At 40.2% G+C, this 22709-nt stretch overlaps 3 protein-coding genes across 3 annotated transcripts; 1 reads left to right on the top strand and 2 right to left on the bottom strand.

Annotated features, from left to right (window-relative positions):
- Positions 1 to 249: 249 nt before the first annotated feature.
- Positions 250 to 8613, bottom strand: LOC120060675 (P2X purinoceptor 4-like). Its single transcript, XM_039010108.1, has 14 exons — positions 7247 to 8613; positions 4990 to 7141; positions 4418 to 4565; positions 4199 to 4270; positions 4003 to 4075; positions 3574 to 3670; positions 2946 to 3026; positions 2580 to 2721; positions 2175 to 2311; positions 1890 to 1980; positions 1684 to 1749; positions 1486 to 1590; positions 1235 to 1342; positions 250 to 1048 (listed from the first exon to the last, which is right to left on the bottom strand). The coding sequence occupies exons 2-14, from the start codon at positions 5220 to 5222 to the stop codon at positions 569 to 571; spliced, it is 1833 nt and encodes a 610-aa protein (XP_038866036.1). The 5' UTR covers positions 5223 to 7141; positions 7247 to 8613; the 3' UTR covers positions 250 to 568.
- Positions 6475 to 7623, top strand: LOC120050914 (taste receptor type 2 member 40-like). Its single transcript, XM_038997443.1, has one exon. It carries the CDS (start codon positions 6658 to 6660, stop codon positions 7621 to 7623), a length of 966 nt encoding a protein of 321 aa, XP_038853371.1. The 5' UTR covers positions 6475 to 6657.
- Positions 8614 to 8746: 133 nt separating the features above from the next.
- On the bottom strand, positions 8747 to 11848 carry gstt1a (glutathione S-transferase theta 1a). Its single transcript, XM_039010221.1, has 5 exons — positions 11680 to 11848; positions 11057 to 11144; positions 10702 to 10858; positions 9844 to 10020; positions 8747 to 9657 (listed from the first exon to the last, which is right to left on the bottom strand). The coding sequence occupies exons 1-5, from the start codon at positions 11789 to 11791 to the stop codon at positions 9457 to 9459; spliced, it is 735 nt and encodes a 244-aa protein (XP_038866149.1). The 5' UTR covers positions 11792 to 11848; the 3' UTR covers positions 8747 to 9456.
- Positions 11849 to 22709: the final 10861 nt, after the last annotated feature.

The following is a 22709-nucleotide window of genomic DNA, read 5'->3' as shown; positions in this document are numbered from 1 at the left end:
AGTCAACAAAATGATAACACAATTCCCTTCTCCAGTTAGCTCCAATTCATTGTCATCTAAGATAATGGATCTTCCGCAATCTTTTTTAGTTTTAAAATTTAAAAATATATATTTTTAATTTTATCTTTATTTAACTAGGCAAGTCAGTTAAGAACAAATTCTTATTTACAATGACGGCCTACCCCGGCCAAACCCGAACAACGCTGGGCCAATTGTGCACCGCCCTATGGGACTCCCAATCACGGCCGATTGTGATACAGCCTGGATTCAAACCAGGATCTGTAGTGACGCCTCTAGCACTGAGATGCAACGCCTTAGACCGCTGCGCCACTTGGGAGCCCTCTTCATCATTCATGGTCTCTAGACAGTGGGATGGATAGACACAATATCTATAGGCGAGGATAATGATCAAGTTGAAAATGTTAACCTTAATGCAGAATGGAAGATTAGATAAATACACCAGTACAAATGCATGCTACAGCTGCTACATGATGAGGACCAGTCTCTGATGGAGCTTTCTATGTAGAACACTGCTTTCTAGAACACTGACTCTCCCTCTTCTCTAAAGCTATGTGTTAGGGCTGGACTGGGGAGAAGTAGTTCTACTGGGTCTCATGCCAGTGTACTCTCCATCTTGGCTGGAGTATTCCTCTCTGATTCTCCACACACTACAACTGGGTATGACAGGGAGGCTTTCTCTGGGTGGGGCCCCAAATCTCCAGGTGATATACTGATTGTAGGCGCAGTGGCGCAGGGCGTTGGTCCCCTGCTCCCCCTCGGTCAGCTCACAAAGAGGCTCCCTGTACAGCAACGCTGCCTCCAACAAGGGCCGACTCAGCACCAGCTGTTCAAACAGGGAGGAGGTGGTGATGCAGCGACCTCTGCTCATCCTGCAGCACAGCTGCTCCTGGGGATGGGTGGAGGGGAGGCAGCAGCCACACAGACACCAGGCTGGACGGCTGGGCCGAGTGAGAGCCTGGGGCTGCTTGTCTATGATGTGCCCTTTCTGCAATACACCAGCCATGGCACTCAGGTGCTTTATGTCGTCCTGACAACAAGAATGCAATACATACATATTACAGTAGTCATATGTACTTATATACAATAGTTTACCTTACTCAGTAACTGTGTAAAATACAAGAGAAGGGTAACATAAAGTGAGGTTAAAAGTGAGTATCTACTGTATCAGGGGGTGAGAATGGCACTACATTTGGGAAAACACAATTATGCTAACCTTGAATGGGTGAACGGACATGGGCTTCACTTGTTGTAAACTTTTCCTATGTGATCTTTTCACCACTCTTATATGGTTCTCGTCCACAAACGAGACACAAAGAATGCACTGGAACACAGAAGAAGAATAGTGCCATTGTTCAGCGTCTCACCACATATTTACATCCAACATTCAGTCAATGGGAATGCAAATGCTGCTGTGGATTTGAGGGCATGTATAATCCCCAGTGGGGAATGCCATCCCACTCCTACCTGTTGTCTGTCCTGAACAGATTCAACCTTTTTCTCTGAGTAGTTCTGCCTGGCTTCTTTAGAGAAGCAGCTGGTCCCAATGAGCCAGTCAATGAATAAAGTGGTCTGGGGAAAGTCACAGTCAATGTAGGCTTCTTTGCCTGTTAAAATGTTGAATTTCAAAAAAAAGTTGAATAAAAACATCTGAATAAAGCTCACCAGTGCATAATAGGATAGAGTTGATCCAATATAGATGATCAGTTGGATTATGCTGAATTTTCCTGCCTTTAAAAGAACACACATGATAAATGACCATTTGTATTATTCTGATTCATGCACTGATTAGAATAATATATGCTCATTCGTAAGATTACCATCATCATTATTGCAGGTTTGAATGATAAGACTTAATAAGTCATACAAACCTTTCCGAATACCATGACATCAAACCTGATCCCAAACGCTTTAAACAGGGTTCTCTCCCCAACACCTTTCTCTGTCTGATATCTAGCAAACCTGCCAACACATGTAGTTATAAAACTGTAAAAAAACTATGTTACACTGTAATATCTGGATGCACCAATATCTACAATTACAAATGCCTATTCCAGTATAGATTGACAGTTTTCCATAATCTCATTTGAAATGGGTCAACTGGCCATGTATGGTCTATGGCATTCGGCCTAAAGAACAAGGCCAGTCACAATTACCTGAAGTTGAGACCAGGGTACAGAGTTCTGTTGCTCTCCTTCTCATCCAGCCGGCGGAAGGAGTATTTGGGCAGACAGTTCCTCAAGAACCCGTCCAGATTACAATCCCACTTAATTTGGATCCCAATGACGCCACCCTTTGGTGAGAGAGCATGGTGGAGATGATCCACTCAACTTGTTGTACGTCAACCTTACCTGACAATCATGTAAACCCTCTCACATCTGAAGTAATTAAGGTGATTTCATTCTGTAATTCATTAAGTAATCAAATATGTTCAACTTTATGAATTGCCAGTATGTGCAATGCCAAAATAGATGCAGACATCAGTGACATACATACATAATTGAGAGTCATAGAGTAAGTTTGTGGTTATTTGAGAAATTTCCTCTAACAGAGCAGCCCACCTCAACTGCCATCTCTGAGAAGTTCTCTCTGGCCTCCTGCACAATGTCCCCGAGGCGGAAGATGGGGCACCAGGGGTCGGTACGCCTGTTAAATTTGCAGTGCTTCAGGTAGCTGTCCGTCATCTCAGGGAGGATGTTCCTTCTGTGAGACAAACACACATTAGTAAGATCAGCTGAATGTAAAGATGGTGCTCGTTTTCCATCTGTTTATGAATTCATGTAATTCTGTTTTTTGTGATTATGACCCTTTGAGTATGTAAAGGTGGGGTGGTGAAGGTTACTCTGAATATAATATATATAATATACTTAACTGTGGTGTGCAAGCTAAAAATAAAAATCTATTCACATTGAATTGGGCAGTCTCACCTAATGAAGTTAAAGTTTGGGAATCTTATGTTGTTCTTGATGAGGACTGTGAAGTTCTCAGCTGATGCCAAGAGAGCAGGCCTAGATGTCAGAGCAGTCATCAATTGCACTATTGAAGCATAGTTGTGAAAAAAATATGTTTTTACAGCTGACGGTTTAGGGCTCTATTCAATCTTTAAAGCTGAAGCGTTACAGATTCCGTGATAGAAATGTAAAGCTAATTTCAGGTTGAGCCGACATGCAGCGTTTACCGTGAATGCAGTCTCTGCTAAAACGGGAACATTGCATTTTAATTTCAATCACGCTACAAAGCTGAACTTCCACAATTGAATAGAGCCATTCATTTTCATTCCAAAGTTGTTGTGAAACTACTTTGAAACAATGTTCCTCATCATATTTGACTATACACTCATGCAGCGGTAATGTGGTGAGCTTCCTCCACATTAGAGGAACTAAAGTATAAATATAGCTGTCAGGCAGTGGTCTATGTAGAAGTGAAGATAACTTGATTTACTGAGTAATTAACCTCTGCAGAGACTGCAAGTAAAATCACACTGAATATGATGAGAGGGGGAAGGCAGGCACACAAACTGATAATGAGAATACAAATCATAGTGAGCTTATTTACTTGGGGGGCGTTTTCTTGGTCTCTATGGGGCACCATGTAGACACCTCACATGTTTTCTGTGTTACATCAAACTTCACACATGCACCTGTCTGAACCCCTGAAAGGAAAGCAAAATGTGAAATTTAGAATGAGTTCAATTTGAACTATTATATGGTTCACATGACAAATAATAACAAAAATTGTCCTAGCTGTTCTATTATCATGTGTCTACATGTTTACTACTACTGTGTAACCCTTACATAACCTTACAGATACAGAATGTATCTGCCTACAGTAAAGACAGAGAGAACAGAGCAGACCATCTGAAACCTCAACACATCAGGGACAAATTCCTCCCCTCCTTGCAAGAACTCAGGGTCTAACCAGATAGAGATGACACAAACAGAGGAGAATGATCAGGAGAAAAGTTGTAGACAGCTGTAGTTGTACCGTGGCTGTTCTGATCCCAGAACCCCTTCACACAGTCCTTGTCTGTCCAACACACTTTTCCGTAAGGAGGGACCTGTAATACACAGACTCCCGGGAGATGAGTTGGTTCTAGTCATCAAGTAGTGTGGTTAATAGAAGTGATATCAGACATGATCATTTACAGGAATTGGGTAGGGACGTCCTACTGGCACTCTACCTCAGGGCATTTTCCTTGCCTTTGATTTTTTGTAACAATGACATTGGTCACCACGAAAAATGAATTCTTTCCCTTAAACAGAAAGTCCAACAAATGTATAGAAAGTCAGAACCAATGTACAAATATATGCATGTATTATACAAATCTAATATGTGTATAATATACAACAATAAAACAACAATGTTTGTAAAACACACACGTATGAATGCACACACACACCTGTGATGGCCCACTGTAATCTACAACATCCCATACTATATCACCAACATCTGGCAAGCTGGTCATGGCCACTCCCTTGACCTTAGCAGTAACAGAGCTGACCACATAGTCGTGTTCTTGGTACTCCTTGTTCCAGAACATTACAATGCTACAATGTAAAACAGTATTTTATTATAGAATGTTGCAAATTGGAGTAAATTACTTGTATGTGTCCCTGATGGATTTGAAATACTATTGGTATGGCTAGAAAAGTTGGATGGTAAATAAATAAATAAAAATAGTAAATACAATTGATAAAAGTAATACATCATTATTTTAGAATGTATTCACTATCTATAATAACATTCATTTTGAAATATTATTGGTATGGCTAGAAGATGGATGGTAAACACATTAAAATAAATAGTTAATACAATTGATAAAAGTAATACATCATTATTTCAGAATGTATTCGTTATCTATAATAACGTTCATACTTTATTTTCATGCACACATTCTTGATCAAGGTCCGTGGGCGTTCCTTGTCTACTACCGTTATTACCGCAAACTGAATCATTCTGCAGAATACTCACCAGATGAACATCAGTATGACACCGTTAAATGTCCATTTCAGCGATCCCAGCCTTACACTTTGTATTCGGACCAGTTTATGTGTTTCATATTCACATAGATTTAGCCGTTTACAAGGCATTTTGGAAATTGTCAGAGAGAGTGAATCTCTTTCTTCTGACTCATACTGGTTCTTCTCCTTCCTGTGTGGGTCAGTGATCACATGTACATCTGCTTGGAGCTGTTTCAGTTCCATTGACCAAACAATATTCTAAGTCTGTGAAATTCAAGACTGGTCCAGTCGTCGTTGTTGTATAGCATTATGCATGTATCCCTGTTGTGCAGCCAAAGCTGGAACAAAGTAGCGTTTGTCTATTGTTTTATGTTATTTGCTACTTTGAAATTATTTGATCATTTATTACATGAAAATTACACGAATGCATTCATATGAATTAAAGACTAACATATGAAGTAGGCCTACCATGGGGTATACCGATAAATTAGATCAAATGAAGATTTCTGTCACTATCAGTATTTGCAAATCAAAGGGTCACATATCCCTATGAAGGAAGTCATTGTATCTGGGCATGGCTGTATCCTGACCACTTAACTTGATTGTGAAGATGTGCACTGCATCCTAGTCCAGATATGATATAGGCTACAGTAGGCTTGATGTTTTTTTATGCAGTATGAGTGACAGTTTCTTTGGGGGGAAAGTTGTGCCAAACAAGTTTCCTGATTTGGTGCCCAATCAAGAAATCATTTAAAACTCTAGATAGCAGTAAATAATTAGTATGGAACAGAATTGGATGTATTTGGCCACCACAGGAGCTTGAAAAGGAGGACTATATAATTGTGTCACATACTAGCTTTAGTTTCACAGTAGTTAAATATATTTTGTTTTTGTTATTGTGTGACATTAAAATTGCTTGTGCAATTATGCCTGAGAAAAATCCAAAATCTGGAGAAAAGAGACTATGGGCTCAAAACCATTTACATTGTGAATTACATAACATTGAAACAGGATGAAAAGCACAGAACTTCATTTTGAATAAGCTAATTTGTACAAATGAAATACATAATGGATTTGAATAAGGAAATACATCCAGCCTCATCAGGCAAAGGAAAATAAAATACATATCATTTCCATGGTTTAAAAATGTAAAACCAGCCCCAGAAGATGCTTGTAAGTAAATGAGTGTCTGGTCTGTAAACAAAAGCCATGGCACGATGGACAGTGGCAAGGCAGACAGTAAGTAACATGTCATGTTTATCCTCAGTAGGGACAATGAGAGTGGTTGAGATGATACAAGTATTGACTATCTTGCATCCCTACTCCTTCCCTCCATCTTCAATTTAATCTGTGTCTGGTTACAGTATTACAAATCCAGTAATAGTCTACATTCTAGTCAATGTATACTTCATGCATGCTTTTCATAAAAGCAAAATGGTCATGAATAACGTGACTTGTCTTCCTCATGGCTAATTTGTGTTTTCAAATTCTGCTGTGGAATGGCCATGCCCTACCATCAATCAACATTGTCCCTCATTTACATTATCTCAGAGAGTCATTACTCACAGAAACAGATTTGCATAGGAATCCTCATTTTCTCTATAAAATGGTATGTGAATAATACTCTGCTTCATAACAAAGAGGAATTCTGCCAAATCGTTCTCCTCTGGTTATAACTATGGGTTTTGGACAACATGAAGTCCAGCTGTATGGTATAGCTGTCCTGGTCGTTATTGGAGTGCTATGGAACACATTCAACTTGATAACAACCATGTTCCAGCAGTGGAAGGCTGGTGGTGTCCAGACTGTGGGACTGATCATCTCCACTATCTCCCTGGGCAATGTTTTCCTGCACCTCTCCACCTTTGGCATCGTAGTCACTATGTGGCGTGGGGTGTTGTGTTGGGATGATCTACCCATGTTCTTCTGTGCCATGTTGTATGTGTGGCTGAGCAGCAGCTGTTTGAGCTTCTGGTCCATCGCCTGGCTGAGTGTCCTCTATTGTGTGAAGGTGGTCAACTTCACCTCTGAGCTGTTCGCTAAGATCAAGACAAACATCTCACCCATCATCAACGTGGCTCTTGCAGTGACCTTCCTGAACTCCTGTGTGATGTTTTCCCCCTTCTTCTCCCTTAATTACCGTAACGAGTCATACGTAACACCTGTGACAAAGAACACCACCTGCGTGATTAAGACACCTCTATTCCCCACTTGGATCAACATGAACCTTTATGTGCTAGTCTTCATCTGCTACCTGGCTCCGTTACCTGTGATGGTGATGGTTCCCTCCTCCATCAGACTGGTGGTCCATCTCTGCAAACACACGCTGGGGATGAGAAAGAACAAGACCGATGTTCAGAGTGCTGACTCCTACCTGCTGGTGTGCAAGCTTACTGTGGCCCTGGTGGGCGTCTACATAACCACTCTGACCACCATCTCCTTGTTCTATCTCTCTAAACTATATGGCTCTGACATTAGCATTAACTCACTCCTGCTGGGTTACTCCTTCTATTGCATAGCATCAGGCGTTCTCTTGACTATCTCCAATAAGAACCTGAGGGAGAAACTCTGGGCTCTTTTCTGTGGTACCAAGGCATCAAATGCATCAAGCAAAAGCCTGAGTGGAGAAACTGGGGCAGCTTGATCTGCTTTTGAGTTTGAATACATTGTCTCCTTTTCAGTTCTTCAGGACAGTGTATTATGTCACAATATACTTAATGTTTGTCATTGACAGATATTACAAGCAAGTGCTAATTATTTTATTGTAAAATCCTTTTTTGCTACTGCTGTTGTTGGCTTTTTATGCTCAGGTGTACTGGGTTTCATAGTATTTTACTTTTAAGTAGCGGTGCATGTATTGGCTTTATTTGTCTTTTTATATTTGTTATGTATTTTTGTAATGATGATTTGCACAAATTAAGGAGTGTGGCTTTATGTACAGTGCCTAGTGAAAGTCTACACTATTTCAATGTCAGTTTTATTTTTCAGAGGGACAATTATACAAATGTTAATGCCAAAGACACACCAGCATGGTGCTGAGTGTTCCTGAGTTGACCAGTAGCAGTCCTGACTTGAATCTGTTTGACAATCAGAGGCAAGGTTTGATTATGGCTGTCCATCAATGATTCCCAACCAAATTTACTGAGCTGGAGCAATTTTAACAAAAACAATGGATAGAGTTGTGCAGTTGTGCAGATTTGGTAGAATCTTATTCAAAATTATTCACAGCTGTAATTTCTGCCAAAGGCGCTTCCACCAAGTATTAACTCTGGAGTGTGAAGACGTGCAATCTTATGCAAGACATCTTTCTTTAATATTTTTATTAACTAAGAACATTTTCTATAAATGTCACTTTGTTAATGTGAAGCAGGTTGGGTAGATAAGCAGGGGAAAAATCCACTAAAATCCAATTATTTCCTTTTTTAGATTTACATAATTTTATTAAGGCAGCAAAAGGTGAAAACTGTGCAAGGGATGTGTAGACTTTCACTAGGCACTGTAAATGAAATGTGAAGAGTTTGAAGAATGTTCTTTCAGGTTTTGGACTTTTGCATATCTCATCAAATAGTACTTTACATTCTATTGTTAATTGGGCATTTTATTTTTAGAACTAAACCTTTTTAGAAAAATGGGAAGAGTTTAAACAATTTTCTTTCAGGTTTTGGACTGCAGAACCTTTGCATCTCTCACCAAATAGTACTTTACATTCTATTGTTTAATTCTTTTAAAGAATTAAAAATCATTTGAAAAAATTGGAAAAAGACACATTTAGATTTTATTTGATTTATTATCAAGAAATTAAGAGTTTATTCTAATAACAGCTTGGTCTCATAGACTAGACATAACATAGTAAATGTAAATCCGGGACTCTCAAATTAGTATGATATGTTATATTTGGTATGGTAACATAAGACAGATGGTTACTTAAGGCAAAAGTAGGGTGGTTAGTCAGGGTGGCTGGATGGGCGTATAACGGGAACGTCTAGCAACCCAAAGGTTGTGTGTTCTGAATCTCATCACGGACAACTTTAGCATTTTAGATAATTAGCAACTTTGCAACAACTTACTACTTTTTAGCTACTTTGCAACTACTTAGCATGTTAGCTAACCCTTCCCTTAACCCTAACCTTAACCCCTAGCCTAGTTAACGTTAGCCACCTAGCTAAAGTTAGCCGCAACAAATTGGAATTCGTAACATATCATACGATTTGCAAATTTGTAACATATTGTATGAATTGCAATCCGTAACATATCATGCGAATTGTAATTTGTAACATATCACACAAAATGGTTGATGGAGTTCCACAAATTAATACATACAATACGAAATATAACATATCATACTAATTGGAGTATCGGATGTGCGTTTACTATGTTACGTCTAAACTTGAGTTCAGGTTGCTAATAAAAAATATTAAGACAAAAATTAAAAGCATTGTCACACAATACTTGGTGGTCAAAATGTTCTCATCATGAGTTAGTTGAACATCTTCTGTATCTTTGGCTTGAGAAATTCCAGCATTCCATTGTTCTCAAAGGTTTGAGGCAGGCTGGCCACATCCATGATGGTCTTGTGAGCTTCGTCAAAGAGAGCCTCGCCAAGCTCCATTTTTACCCTGTCTCTCCAGGCACCGAGAATGGGCCTGTTCTCAAACAAATCCAGACCAGTGCCAACCGGCTGAAAAACATGCACACACAGGAAAACCCATATCATTTCAGGGAAAGTACAGCGCAAATCTGCAACCAAAGACATTGGGAGGGACATTTACAACAGTTAGTGAGAGAATCCCTCACACAATAGCTTCAAAATCATGCACAACTCACTCTTCCCTACCCTTTCACATTTTTACAAATTTAATGTTACCTGCATGATCTCTACTATTGCCACCAGGTCTGCTAGTGAGATCTTTTCCCCAATGATGAAGGGTCTGTCGTCCAGGAACTTCTCCTCAAACACCTTCAGAGACAGTGTCAGGTCCTCCATAGCGGAGTCCATTTTCTCCTTAGGGACGTCTGAACCAGTTATGATGGGAACTATTGCCTAAAAATATGTAAATATTTTTTACATTTCATTTACATTACATTTACGTGTCTATACCCATACTTATTCAATATGATTTAAAGGTAGACTGAGCAAAATGAACTTGCCACGAGCAGCACCGGAGATATTGAAATTAGCAAGTTGCAACACTGTTCACAGTGTGGTAGTCAGGGTACCAAAACAACGAAGAAGTTGAGCCTCGCGCTTCAATGCTCTTAGTTATTCCAGAAATTGACCCACTATGCTGTTAACTTTATGCACCTGAGTCATGTCGCTGAGTCTACATTTAATAAATAATCCAGTGATAAAATGTCTATTCACCAATGCCATAGACTTAAATGTTCGACGCTAATGATTTCCTTCAGTCATTAACTAAGTTATTACATAAGAAATTATTTGTGTACAAATGGTTCAATAACCAGCCAAGGTCCACACTTAGAAAAAAAGCTTCCAAAAGGGTTCTTGGGCTGTCCTCATAGGAGAACCCTTTTTGGTTCTAGGTAGAACCCTCTGTGGAATGGAACCAAACCTGAAACCAAAAAGGTTCTACCTGCAACCAAAAATGGGTCTTCAAAGGGTCCTCCTATGGGGACAGCCTAAGAACCCTTTTAGGTTCTAGGTAGCACCTTTTTTTCTAAGTGCAGTTCCACTTACAGGACATATTGGATGTTTATATCTTACCCTGAACCAGAACACCTTTGAGCCATGGGCTCTCATGGCTGCGTGTTGCCAGGACAGGTACTCGTTGACCCGGGCTCGCTTTTGCAGGTCTGCTGGGTACCAGTGGTCTGAATCTGAGGTGCCAAATTTTTCAGCCAGGTACTTCAGGATGGCAACACTAAAAATAAGGAGAGATATACAATTAATTTAAGGAACTCCCTAGAAACCTAAGTAGAGTCGACATGTAACCGACTAGGCAGACGTCAATTCAACGTCTATTCCACGTTGGTTCAAAGTAATTTCATTGAAATGTTGATTCAACCAGTGTGTGCCCAGTGGGAAGTCTCTCTGTGTAGATTACTGTAGACTACTTTACCTCTCTGTGAGAATGAAGTCTCCATCTCTCATGACCGGAACCTTTCTCACCACACTGATCTTACCAAAGTCTTCCCCATACTGCTGGCCTGAGGAGCAAAACAATTGTGACACTGATTTATCCAATATTACTTTTAAGAAAATATAGTTATTTTGTTGTTATAATGAATTTACACATATAGCATGATGATTATCTATGGTGAAAAAACTTTTCCATATACAGTATGTCTTTCATGTTTCATGACTTCTATCTAGTTATTGGGTCCAGTTAGATATTACCTTCTGAATAAACAAACAAGGTCATTATGTAACAAGTTCAAAGTTTGCAATTGGTTGTTTTCACCTAGAAGTTTATGGCCTACATATATACATATAAAATCTAACTTTCATTGTCATAATAGGCTAGGCTACTTCCTAACTGTATTTGCAGTAGGCCCATATTTACTAAAATGGTTGGGTGCTTGCTTCAAAATAATCCATTTTTTGATTTACCTCGAATAGAATTTCACTATATTTGAACATATTTTATACACACCAAAACTCTGTTGTGTAGAAGTCGTCAACATAAATCCTATACATTCAAAACGTTATAAATCACATTCCAAATATCTCGCAGTAGCCTACCTGTAGCCAGATCGACAAACTTGAAATCAAACGGAATGTTTGTTTTCTTTGCAAAAATGAACACAGAGCGACATGGCTGAGAGTGCAGATCAAGATACAATTCCAACGGCATTTTCACAGATGTAGAAGGGATGTTATGTGCCGAATCTCTTCCCAGCACCCGCTATCCTTTATGTTGGTATGGAGCCCCTCCCATATAGTCAAATGATTATAAAGGGTTCCGACAGTTCAATGTAGTGTCTGCTTCTGGTTGTCGGGGTCAGGCGTTGGCAACATTTTGTAAATGTTTATAAAATTATCCAGACAAAATAACTGAGCCATAAGGCGACTCTGTGCAATGGACCATGCTATGATTCAGTTATTATTTGCATATATACTGTTTTATTATAATGTAATATAATGAGCAATGTCTCAGACAGTAACTAGCGTTATCAATTTCACAACAGTATTGATCATGTTATAAGTAGGTCAAGTCTTTTGTTTACTAAGATAATGGGCCTTTAAGACAGATTTGGGAGGAAGGCATAAAGTCCAGAGACTCTATCACCCAGGGACATCACGCACCCCAAAAATTTGAGGGGTCACAAAGTACATGTGGATGTCCTTTTGCATTAAAAAAAAAATCCGAAACAGCTTTTTCCTACAATCTAGAGCCATAATTGTTATGCTTAATTCTATGTAAAAAATATATATATTTATTTATTTATTTTTCTGCATAGCTAAGCATACCTCTTGAGATGTCTGTATTTTTTTAAAGAAACTAAATATGCTTTTCTGCATCAATGCTAAAATCTGGGTAAAAGATTGAAAGGAATGTGAGTCTTATTCAGTACATTTCGTTATTGCATGCTTTTCTCAAGTCTACCAACCTTGCCAGCAGGTATGCCAGCTAAGATAGTTAGACAAGCTAACTACTCTAACTGTATAGCCTGAAATGGCTTCTTGGTAGTTAGTTATGAGGTTGGGAGATTGGGAACCTATCTGGGCTAGCTAAAGCCTACTTTATAAAATTCCTAGATGGCTAGTGGTATTACAGAGAAACAACAACAACAAAAAATAATGTAAAATTATTATTATTTGAAACAGGACAAATCTTAACCAAAACCGCTATGGGCATGACGCCTCTGCTCTCAGCTCCCAGAGACAAGGGCCTAGTCTAGCAATGGTTTTGATTAACTGGCAGTCCATTTAAACTCTTTCACCTCCACTTGGAATGCAGTAGACTCCTGTAACATTTAGAAAATGAATAAATGGGCTTAACAGCCTTGGAGAGTACATGCGTGTCCCTGATGACGGCATGTGAATATTGTCATTTTTGTTCAGCAGTGTCTCAGAACACCTGACATAGCCCTATTGCCCAAGTTTCAGATGTTTTTGTCACTTCCACTCTCGATGCACAGTTTTGTCAAATCAATTCAAATCACATTTTATTTGTCATATGCTTTTTTTTAATTTTTTTTATTAAAAATAATAACACGAGGAATAACTACACAATGGGTAACGATAACTCCACTATATACACAGGGTACCAGTACCGAATCGATGTGCAGCGGTACAAGGTAATTGAGGTAGATATGTACATATAGGTAGTGATAAAGTGACTAGGCAACAGGATAGATGTTAAGCAGTAGCAGCAGCGCATGTGATGAGTCAAAAGAGTTAGTGCAAAAGGGGGTCAATGCAGATAGTCAGGTTAGCTATTTGGTTAACTATTTAACTAATTATTAAGCAGTCTTATATCTTGGGGGTAGAAGCTGTTCAGAGTCCTATAGGTTCCAGACTTGCGTCGCTACTGCTTGCCATGCGGTACCAGAGGGAACAGTCTATGACTTGAGTGGTTGGAGTCTTTGACAATTTTTACGGCCTTCCTCTAACACCTCTTGGTGTAGAGGTCCTGGATGTCAGGGAGCTAGGCCCCAGTGATGTACTGGGCCGTAAGCACTACCCTCTGTAGCGCCTTGCAGGCCCATGCCAAGTCTTTTCAGCTTCCTGAGAGCGACGAGGCGTTGTCGTGCCTTCTTGCCGACTGTGTTGGTGTGTGTGAACCATGTTAATCCCTTAGTGATGTGGAAACAGAGGAACTTGAAGCTCTCGACCCGCTCCACTACAACCCCGTCGATGTGGATGGGGGTGTGCTCAGCCCTCGGTTTTCTGTAGTCCACGATCAGCTCCTTTGTCTAGCTGATGTTGAGGGAGAGATTGTTGTCCTGGCACCACACTGCCAGGTCACTGACCTACTCCCTATAGGCTGTCTCATCGTCATCAGTGATCAGGTCTACCACTGTTGTGTCTTCAACAAACGTAATGATTGTGTTGGAGTTGTGCATGGCCACGCAGACGTGGAAGAACAGGGAGTAAAGGAGGGGACTAAGCACACACCCCTGAGGGTCCCCCGTGTTGATGGTCAGTGTGACGGATGTGTTGTTGCCTACCCTCACCACTTGGGGCGGACCTTAAGGAACTCCAGGATCCAGTTGCAGAGGGAGTCCCAAGTGTTCATTCCCAGGGTCCTGAGCTCAGTGATGAGCTTGCAGGGTACTATGGTGTTAAAGGCTGAGTTGTAGAGTTTCAGGTGTTTTTGTCACTTCCACTTTACGTGCACAGTTTTGCCCAATGTATTATTATTATTTTGTCATGATAGAGCATCAACTTGTATCTTGCTTGGAAAACAGGAAAAAACTTACTTATGAACAAAAATAGCTTTAAAGAAAATAATGAACTTATAACAAAAGCTGTACATGACATCATTACACATAAAATCACTACCATATTTCATCGTGGTTTGATTTTCCTTAAGTTGCAGTAAGGGACCCAACCAAACTCCCACCTCAGTCCTTTGTTGTGGTAAGTCCCACAGGCGGTCAAACCAGGTCACTCTGGGGGAGTGAAAGAGGGACAATGGTTCTCCCATAGGGCCAACTTTCATGACCCTGCTATTTCATGACCCTGCTATGAGACCAGGCTGTTGGGGACAGGTTACACACTAGAGCCCAGGTTCTGGTTTGCATTTAGGATGACATGTGGTCTTTGTTTTAAGAAAGGGGGCGTATCACCAAACCATAACATAACTGAACATGTGAGAATGGGGTTCTCAGGGATGTGATGTAATACATTGGTTGTTGAATTGACAATTCCCTCTAAAGTAATGACTGACTGTTTCTTTTCAGAAAGATTATATATTGTTCTTACCATTAAACTGTGTGTCAATGTAAAAAATAAACCCACACAACAATTACACATACAGTTCCTTCAGAAAGTTTTCATACCCCTTGACTTATTCCACATTTTGTTGTGTTACAGCCTGAAATAAAAAATGGATTACATTTCTCACCCATCTACACACAATACCCCATAATGACAAAGTGAAAACATGTTTTTAAACATTTTAGCGATAAAAAAAAAAAAAAAAATACAGAAATATCTCATTTACATAAGTATTCACACCCCTGAGTCAATACATGTTAGCATTACCTTTAGCAGTGATTAAAGCTATGCATCTTTCTGGGTAAGTCTCTAAGAGCTTTGCACACCTAGACTGCACAATATTTTCTCATTATTATTTTCAAAATTCTTCAAGTGCCGTCAATTGGTTGTTGATCAGTGCTAGACAATCATCTTCAAGTCTTGACATAGATTTTCAAGCTGATTTAAGTCAAAACTGTAACTCATCCAGTCAGGAACATTCACTGTCTTCTTGGTAAGCAACTCCAGCAACTCCAGTGTATATTTGGCCTTGTGTTTGAGGCCTTGTGTTATAGGTTTGTCCTGCTGAAAAGTAAATTGACCTCCCAGTGTCTGGTGGAAAGCAGACTGAAACAGGTTTTCCTCTAGAATTTTGCATGTGCTTAGCTCCATTCCGTTTATTTTTTATCCTGAAAAACTCCCCAGTCCTTAACGATTACAAGCATACCCATAACATGATGCAGCCACCACTATACTTCAAAATATGGAGAGTATAAAGTCTGCTTCCAACTCACACCCACAAACACGTAGATCCCCTGAACGCAGCTCACTTTCCAGCGCACTTTCCAACTCACACTCTCAAACACCTAGATCCCCTGAATGCAGCTCACTCTCCAGATCCCAATCACCTGAATTCTAATCACCTGATCACACACCTGTATGTCATTATCACACACTATTTAGTTCAGTTATTTGCTCCCCATCACTGTGAGGTATTGTTTGTTTTGTGACACACGTCTTTCGGAGCTCTGTTTTTCCCGTGATTTACTCCTCCTGTGTATGATAGTTTTTGCCTTCCTCACTAATGACTCCTTTTGTCTATTCCCTGCCTGTACTTTAGCCTATCGGATTTCCTGTTCTCTACCTATTGCCTGATCTCCCGGACTACGTTACTAGCCTTTTCCCTGCCTGTACTGTTGCCCCTTTGGACCCCCTGTGTATGACCTTCTGCCTGCCCCTGGACCCAGCTACCTGCCTCCTCCTGTGGTCTGCGCTTGAAACCAACTCTCTGTCTCCCCTCGTATTCATTACATAGAGTGGTACTCAGTTATGTGTTGTATTGGATTTGCATCAAACACAACACTTTGTATTCAGGACAAAAAGTGAAGTTCTTTGCAACATTTTTTGCAGTATTACTTTAGTACCTTGTTCAAACAGGATGCATGTTTTGGAATATTTTGTATTCTGTACAGGCTTCCTTCTTTTTCCTCTGTCAATTAGGTTAGTATTGTGGAGTAAATTCAATGTTGTTGATCCATCCTCTGTAACGGAATTCCTCCTCCTCTTCAACCGAAGAGGAGGAGCAGGGACTCGACCAAAACGCAGCGTTGTAATTTGACATGATTTATTTTAGACAAGACAAAAAACGAACTATACTTGAATAACTAACAAAATAACAAAACGTAGTAGACAGACCTGGACATGCGAACTTACATACAACGACGAACTCACGAACAGGAAAATGACTACACAAAAGAACGAACGTACAAACAAACCGAGACAGTCCCGTGTGGCGCGACAAACACAGACACAGGAGACAACCACCCACAAACAAACAATGTGACACCACCTACCTTAATATGATTCTCAATCAGAGGAGATGAAAACCACCTGCCTCTAATTGAGAACCATATCAGGTACCCATTAAACCAACATAGAAACACAAAACATAGACTGCCCACCCAAACTCACGTCCTGACCAACTAACACATACAAAACTAACAGAAAACAGGTCAGGAACGTGACATCCTCAGTTTTCTCCTGTCACAGCCATTAAACTCTGTAACTATTGTAAAGTCACCATTGGTCTCATGGCGAAATCCATGAGTGGTTTCCTTCCTCTCCGGCAACTGAGTTAGGAAGGACGTCTATCTTTGTAGTGATTGGGTGTATTCATACACCATCCAAAGTGTAATTAATAACTTCACCATGCTCAAAGGGATACACAATGTCTGCTTTTTTATTTTTACCCATCTACCAATAGGTGCCCTTCTTTGCGAGGCATTGGAAAAACCTGGGTTGAATACTTATTAACTCAAGACCTTTCAGCTTTTCAGTTTTTATTAATTTGTAAACATTTCTAAAAACATATTCTGGGGAATTGTGTATAGGCCAGTGACAATTTTTGTAAACATTTTATAAATTCTAAATTCGGGCTGTAACACAACAAAATGTGGAAAAAGTCAAGAGGTGTGTAAACTTTCTGAAGGCTCTGTACACGATAATACATGTGAATATGTTCATATTGTAAGAATAGATTTGCATTTACAGATGAACCAATATTAACCTTTGTTAATAGTATTAGGCTACTGTACAGAGAATGTTACTCACACAGACTGGAGTTTGAAACAGACCTGACATGCTTTTAAGGCTAAGGTTTATATATCAAACACCTCTTAGGATTTATGGCTGGCCCTCTCTGTAAAGAGCAGTGTGATTTTCTCAGTGTTGCTCACAGGTGATATTAAACAGAAACCCTTTCCTGAGAAGGGAATACAAGGTCCTGAAGACATCACGCTGGTGTCTGCCATTTGAAACAGACTGAGGCAGAGAGGCCTAACGCAGCCAAGTTTTAAAATTCATTTCACCCCCACCCAGAGGATGATCTCACTGGAGAGCAATGCAGCGCACAGTTAAGAGTCAAAATCCTAAGCATACAACAGAGGAAATCGATCCGTTCCAACATTATATAATCTGTGCAGCTGATAAACAAACAGTAGCTTCAATTCATAGTACATTGGGTAAAGCTATGTTTTTAGGTTCAAGGGCAAAATACTACAACAACAAAAGTATATTTTATGTGCTGTAGTTAGTGGAGCATAATACTTGCAATAGTCCATACTATTCATTGAGTTCACATCACCTGAACAAAGGTATTCACCTCATCATGTATCTGTCTGACCAACAGGGGGCCAATGAGGTAGGTGAGATGAGGTGGTTGAGAGCGACGCTGAGGTCAGTGTTCAGCCACCTGGCCCGGTTCAAGAGAGAAACTTAATAGTGACACAGTTATAAACAGTAATCAAGAAGAAGGATGGGCAGTGGGCACAGCACTGGATTATTGGGAATCTATTTCCTGGAAGGTCTTACCTTCTTGTTGTTGGGTGTCCACCCAAGTCTTCAAGTCCTTGAAAAGCTTTAGTTAGTCATCAATTTCAAAATCATTCACACACACGCACGCACGCACGCACGCACGCACGCACGCACGCACGCACGCACGCACGCACACACACACACACACACACACACACACACACACCTCTTTATATTATTTCTTTCTGTTAACAAGCCCACTGTGGTTTGTGTGTTGTAATTCTCTTTCAGGCAAATTAGATTTATTAGGGCTTTTTCCCTGTGCCTACCTGTATGTCAGTAATTAAATAGACTAGCCCTGTTAAATTCCTCAATCCTGTTATTTACAGTTTTTCTCAATTGCTAAAACACTAAAACCCATTGGCTGAACAAAGTTCTCAGTTGCCTGGACTCATTTAGCTAATTATGCAGTCTGTTGTCAATACCTTAAACCATTTCACATGGTAAAACACAATTTGCAGATCTCACTTAGACTTTTCAGCAAAACTCTAAACACATTCTCATTCTGCACTCTAATGCACATGTCATCCATACTGGTAAACACAAGTGGCAACAATCAAATACAAATCGAGAACACATGTCATTGATTGAACACAACCACTCAAAATTGATTTAACCTGTTTCAAATGATGCGACACAACCAATATAAGCCAGTTCAGAGAGCAAACAGGTTGTTGAAGGTGGGAAGGAGAAAGTCTGAGAATGGATAGAAGAAACAATGTGAGAGGACGAGGACGAGTGCGTATGCGAGGTGGGCGACGAGGGGGAAGAGGAGGAGGAGGGCAAGAAAGAGGAAGAAGAGGAAGAGGAAGACAAAGAGTGGAAATATCTGATGAAATTCGAGCAACAGTTATAGACCATGTTCTTGTCCATGGACTGACAATGAGGGAAGCAGGACTTAGAGTGCAACCCAATTTGAGCCGATTTTCTGTGTCCACCATAGTAAGGACATTCAGAGAAGAGAACAGGTACAGTATACTACTGTATTTTTATAATTGCAAATTTACTGTACTACACTATATGTAGCTGTTTCAATAGACATTTGTAAAGTTAATCACTGTATGTCTTGTACTACATGAATATGTTTTGTAACTGCACAACTACTTTTTGTAGAATTGCAAGGCTGCCACATGCAGGTGGAAGGACAGCTATATTCACTCGGGAGCAAGAGGCCGTTATAGTTGGCATGGTCCTTCAAGATAATGCAATACGACTCAGAGAAATCCAGGAACGAGTGATACAAGACAACACACACTTCCAGGGAATCGACAGTGTGAGCATTTCCACAATTGACCATGTCCTCCATCGTAACAGGATGCGAATGAAACAAGTATACAGAGTACCTTTTGAGCGCAACTCACCATGGGTGAAAGAACTGTGAGCTCAGTATGTGCAAGTAAGTGTACATTCAGAAACATTTACTGTAATTCAGATTGTCTACAGTACTAACACATACTATGTGAATGACATTACTCTTCAGTACATACAATGTATGTGAATCAGAAGCCTAATTGTACTCTACAGTATAGCACTGTCTCTGTACGACTTACAAAATCCTACATACAGTATATTGTATTTCTACACAGACAATATTTGACTTGGAATCCTTGGACAGACCCCATGAGTTCATCTTTGTCGATGAAGCAGGCTTCAATCTAACAAAGAGGAGAAGGAGAGGCCGAAACATGATTGGACAGCGGACCATTGTTGAAGTCCCTGGTCAACGAGGTGGCAATGTCACAATCTGTGCTGCTATCAGCAACCATGGTGTTCTACATCACCATGTTACACTCGGGCCATATAACACCCAGCACCTTCTAAGATTTATTGCCAATCTAAGAGATATTTTATTTGAGCAGCAGGTTCAAGAGCAGCAGGGTCAAGAGCTAAATGAGAATCCCATTCCCACCTATGTGATAGTGTGGGACAATGTCAGTTTCCACCGAGCTGCTCAGGTAAGGGAATGGTTTAACATCAATGGGCAGTTTATGAACTTTTACCTTCCTCCATACTCGCCTTTCCTGAATTCGATTGAGGAGTTTTTCTCCTCTTGGAGATGGAAAGTGTGTGATAGACAACCCTACACCAGAGTAAATCTGCTGCAAGCCATGGATTTAGCCTGTGGTGATATAGGTGAGGAATCATGTCAGGGCTGGATACGGCACACAAGAGGCTTCTTCCCCCGTTGCCTCAGGAGGGACAATATTGCTTGTGATGTCGACGAAGTGCTCTGGCCTGACCCAGCCCAAAGACAAGAAGAAGCACATTGATCACATGTTTACTCCTTTGATTTTTGTCCCTTTTAGTAGTGTATACTGTAGTACAGTGCATTGTAGGCTGTATACTGTACAATGGACAAATTGTATGGCCCTGAACATTGTGCTTTCCATTTATTAACAGTACTGACTGCTCAATAGATTTTGACTGGTTGCAGGTTCATATCAACAAAGAACAAGAATTACAGTATCACAGAGACAAAGGACACGTTTGTGAGATGCAGGGTACAGTACTGTAAAAATAGGGGTACAAGGAGGAGGAAGAACAAAAAACTAAATTGCAAAGAGCAAAGCAGAGTAGTAATTTCTGATCAATTTTGAGCTACTATGATAGAACATGTTTTCGTTCATCAAAAGACAATGACGGAAAAATATGAATATTTTTTTTGATTAAAAATGTACTTCTCCCTGAGAATTGTATGTTTTGAACAATGTGTTTTCTATTCTTCGGTGTATTGTTTACTGACTGCTTGAGAGTATATCATTTTGATCACTTTGTTTATGATTTGAGAGCAGTGTTTGTTAATGAACACAGGTAAAACTGTTTTGAGGCGAATGTTTCATTTTGCGAGAGGAGTCAGAGGTTATGTAAATAGTGCTTGAAGATGAGGTTTTGTGTTGAATGTTTTCAGGAAATGGAGCAAGGTTTCAGAAATTGTGTTTTAGCAATTGAGAAAAACTGTAATGCCCATTCTTACTAAAATTAACTTACAGTTTTTTCCAACTGCTTACACACGTTTTCGAAACGGTCTCCTTTCTTCAAAACTCTACACACAAAATGCAAAATGCCTCACATCTCCTTCAAAATGTAACACTGCATTCAAAATGCCATAAACACATGTCAGAATGAAGCATTTGCATCAAATGGCAAACACTGCTTTCATAATAGTACATTTTTGGATATACCATGTAAACACTGTTCTAAATCTAAAGCTCTTTGGTCTTTCATAGGCTTATATCTACATTTCAATACAATGTTCTACAGTGAAAGTAATCTGCTGAGAGGGGTAACAAGTACACTGTAAACACCAATGCAATGTAGAAACAGAAAATATTTATTAGGCCAAACATTACTGTTGTATACAGTAGCATACAACAAAACCATAAACATATGTAAACCAAAAGTATATTCTTTAGAATACAGTAAAGAACACAATTGTGTGTGTGGGGTCCCGGGGGGGCAGTCCAGGAATTGGTAGGGGGAGGCAGTCACCAGTGCTAAGCTACGCTTCATCTCTTCTCCGGCCTGGGTCTGGCCACAATACTTCGTACACATCACAAGATACGTTTTCTCTTGCCAAACATCGAGGGAAGTATCTCCTAGCATGGCGTATCCAACCTTGGACAGAGGCAACCTCTATGTCCCCACATGCGTCCTCCATTGCCTGGAGAAGCGGCATGCGGGCATAGGGTTGGCGATCATACACTTTCCAGCGCCAGGCTGAGAAGAATTCCTCTATGGGATTTAGAAAAGGTGAATATGGGGGTAGGTACAAAACTACAAATTGTGGATGGGTGGCAAACCAGTTTTGGACCAGAACAGCCCGGTGAAAACTAACATTGTCCCATAAAACCACAAATCTAGCAGGCTCCTGATCTGGATCAGGGACAAGCTGTGTAAATTGCATCCAGAAAAGTGAGCATATGGCTGGTTATATTACCCCCATGCTGTCCAGGGACATTGGTAATTGCCCTCTGTCCTATTACATTTCTTCCGCGGCGCCTGGTTTTGGTGAGGTTGAAGCCAACCTCATCCACATGAATAAATTCATGGCGAATTACATGGGCATCCAGCTCCAATACTCTCTGTAACAGACAAAAGGATATACAGATGAGTAAATATGGCATGTCTGAAGTACTGGAAGTAGTGTTGCATACATACCTCTACAAAGTCATGTCGCATATTCTTGACTCTGTCAGAGTTTCTCTCAAATGGCACCTTGTAAAGTTGTTTCATCGTCACTCGGTGCCGTTGGAGGATGCGTTGTATGGTCGTGTAACGATCTGGTTGTGAAGTCAGGCGCAGGAAACAGAGAGTTCAAGGTAGTGCTCTTTAATGCACACACGGCGGACATAGGCTACCCCACGAAACACTGGGTGCTGAAAAACAAATGCCCCAAACACGGGGACTAAAACAGTCCAGCAAAAACCCACGAACAGGCACAAACACGTTCGTCTCCAACATACATAAATGTTACC

Source organism: Salvelinus namaycush, chromosome 1 (genome assembly GCF_016432855.1).
Source record: "Salvelinus namaycush isolate Seneca chromosome 1, SaNama_1.0, whole genome shotgun sequence".
Taxonomy (NCBI): Eukaryota; Metazoa; Chordata; class Actinopteri; order Salmoniformes; family Salmonidae; genus Salvelinus; species Salvelinus namaycush.
Note: the sequence above shows the minus strand (reverse complement) of the source record. Positions and strands in the feature narration are given on the sequence as shown.

Coding starts and splice junctions, on each gene's coding strand:
- LOC120060675 (XM_039010108.1), bottom strand. CDS start 5,222: ATGGAACTGAAACAGCTCCAAGCAGATGTACATGTGATCACTGACCCA. Junction 4,076..4,198: donor GGCAAGGAAAATGCCCTGAG/GTAGAGTGCCAG, acceptor TGTGTATTACAG/GTCCCTCCTTACGGAAAAGT. Junction 1,750..1,889: donor ATGTCATGGTATTCGGAAAG/GTTTGTATGACT, acceptor GTTCTTTTAAAG/GCAGGAAAATTCAGCATAAT.
- LOC120050914 (XM_038997443.1), top strand. CDS start 6,658: ATGGGTTTTGGACAACATGAAGTCCAGCTGTATGGTATAGCTGTCCTG.
- gstt1a (XM_039010221.1), bottom strand. CDS start 11,791: ATGCCGTTGGAATTGTATCTTGATCTGCACTCTCAGCCATGTCGCTCT. Junction 10,859..11,056: donor GACTTCATTCTCACAGAGAG/GTAAAGTAGTCT, acceptor CCTTATTTTTAG/TGTTGCCATCCTGAAGTACC. Junction 10,021..10,701: donor CAAAGGTGTTCTGGTTCAGG/GTAAGATATAAA, acceptor ACATATTTTTAG/GCAATAGTTCCCATCATAAC.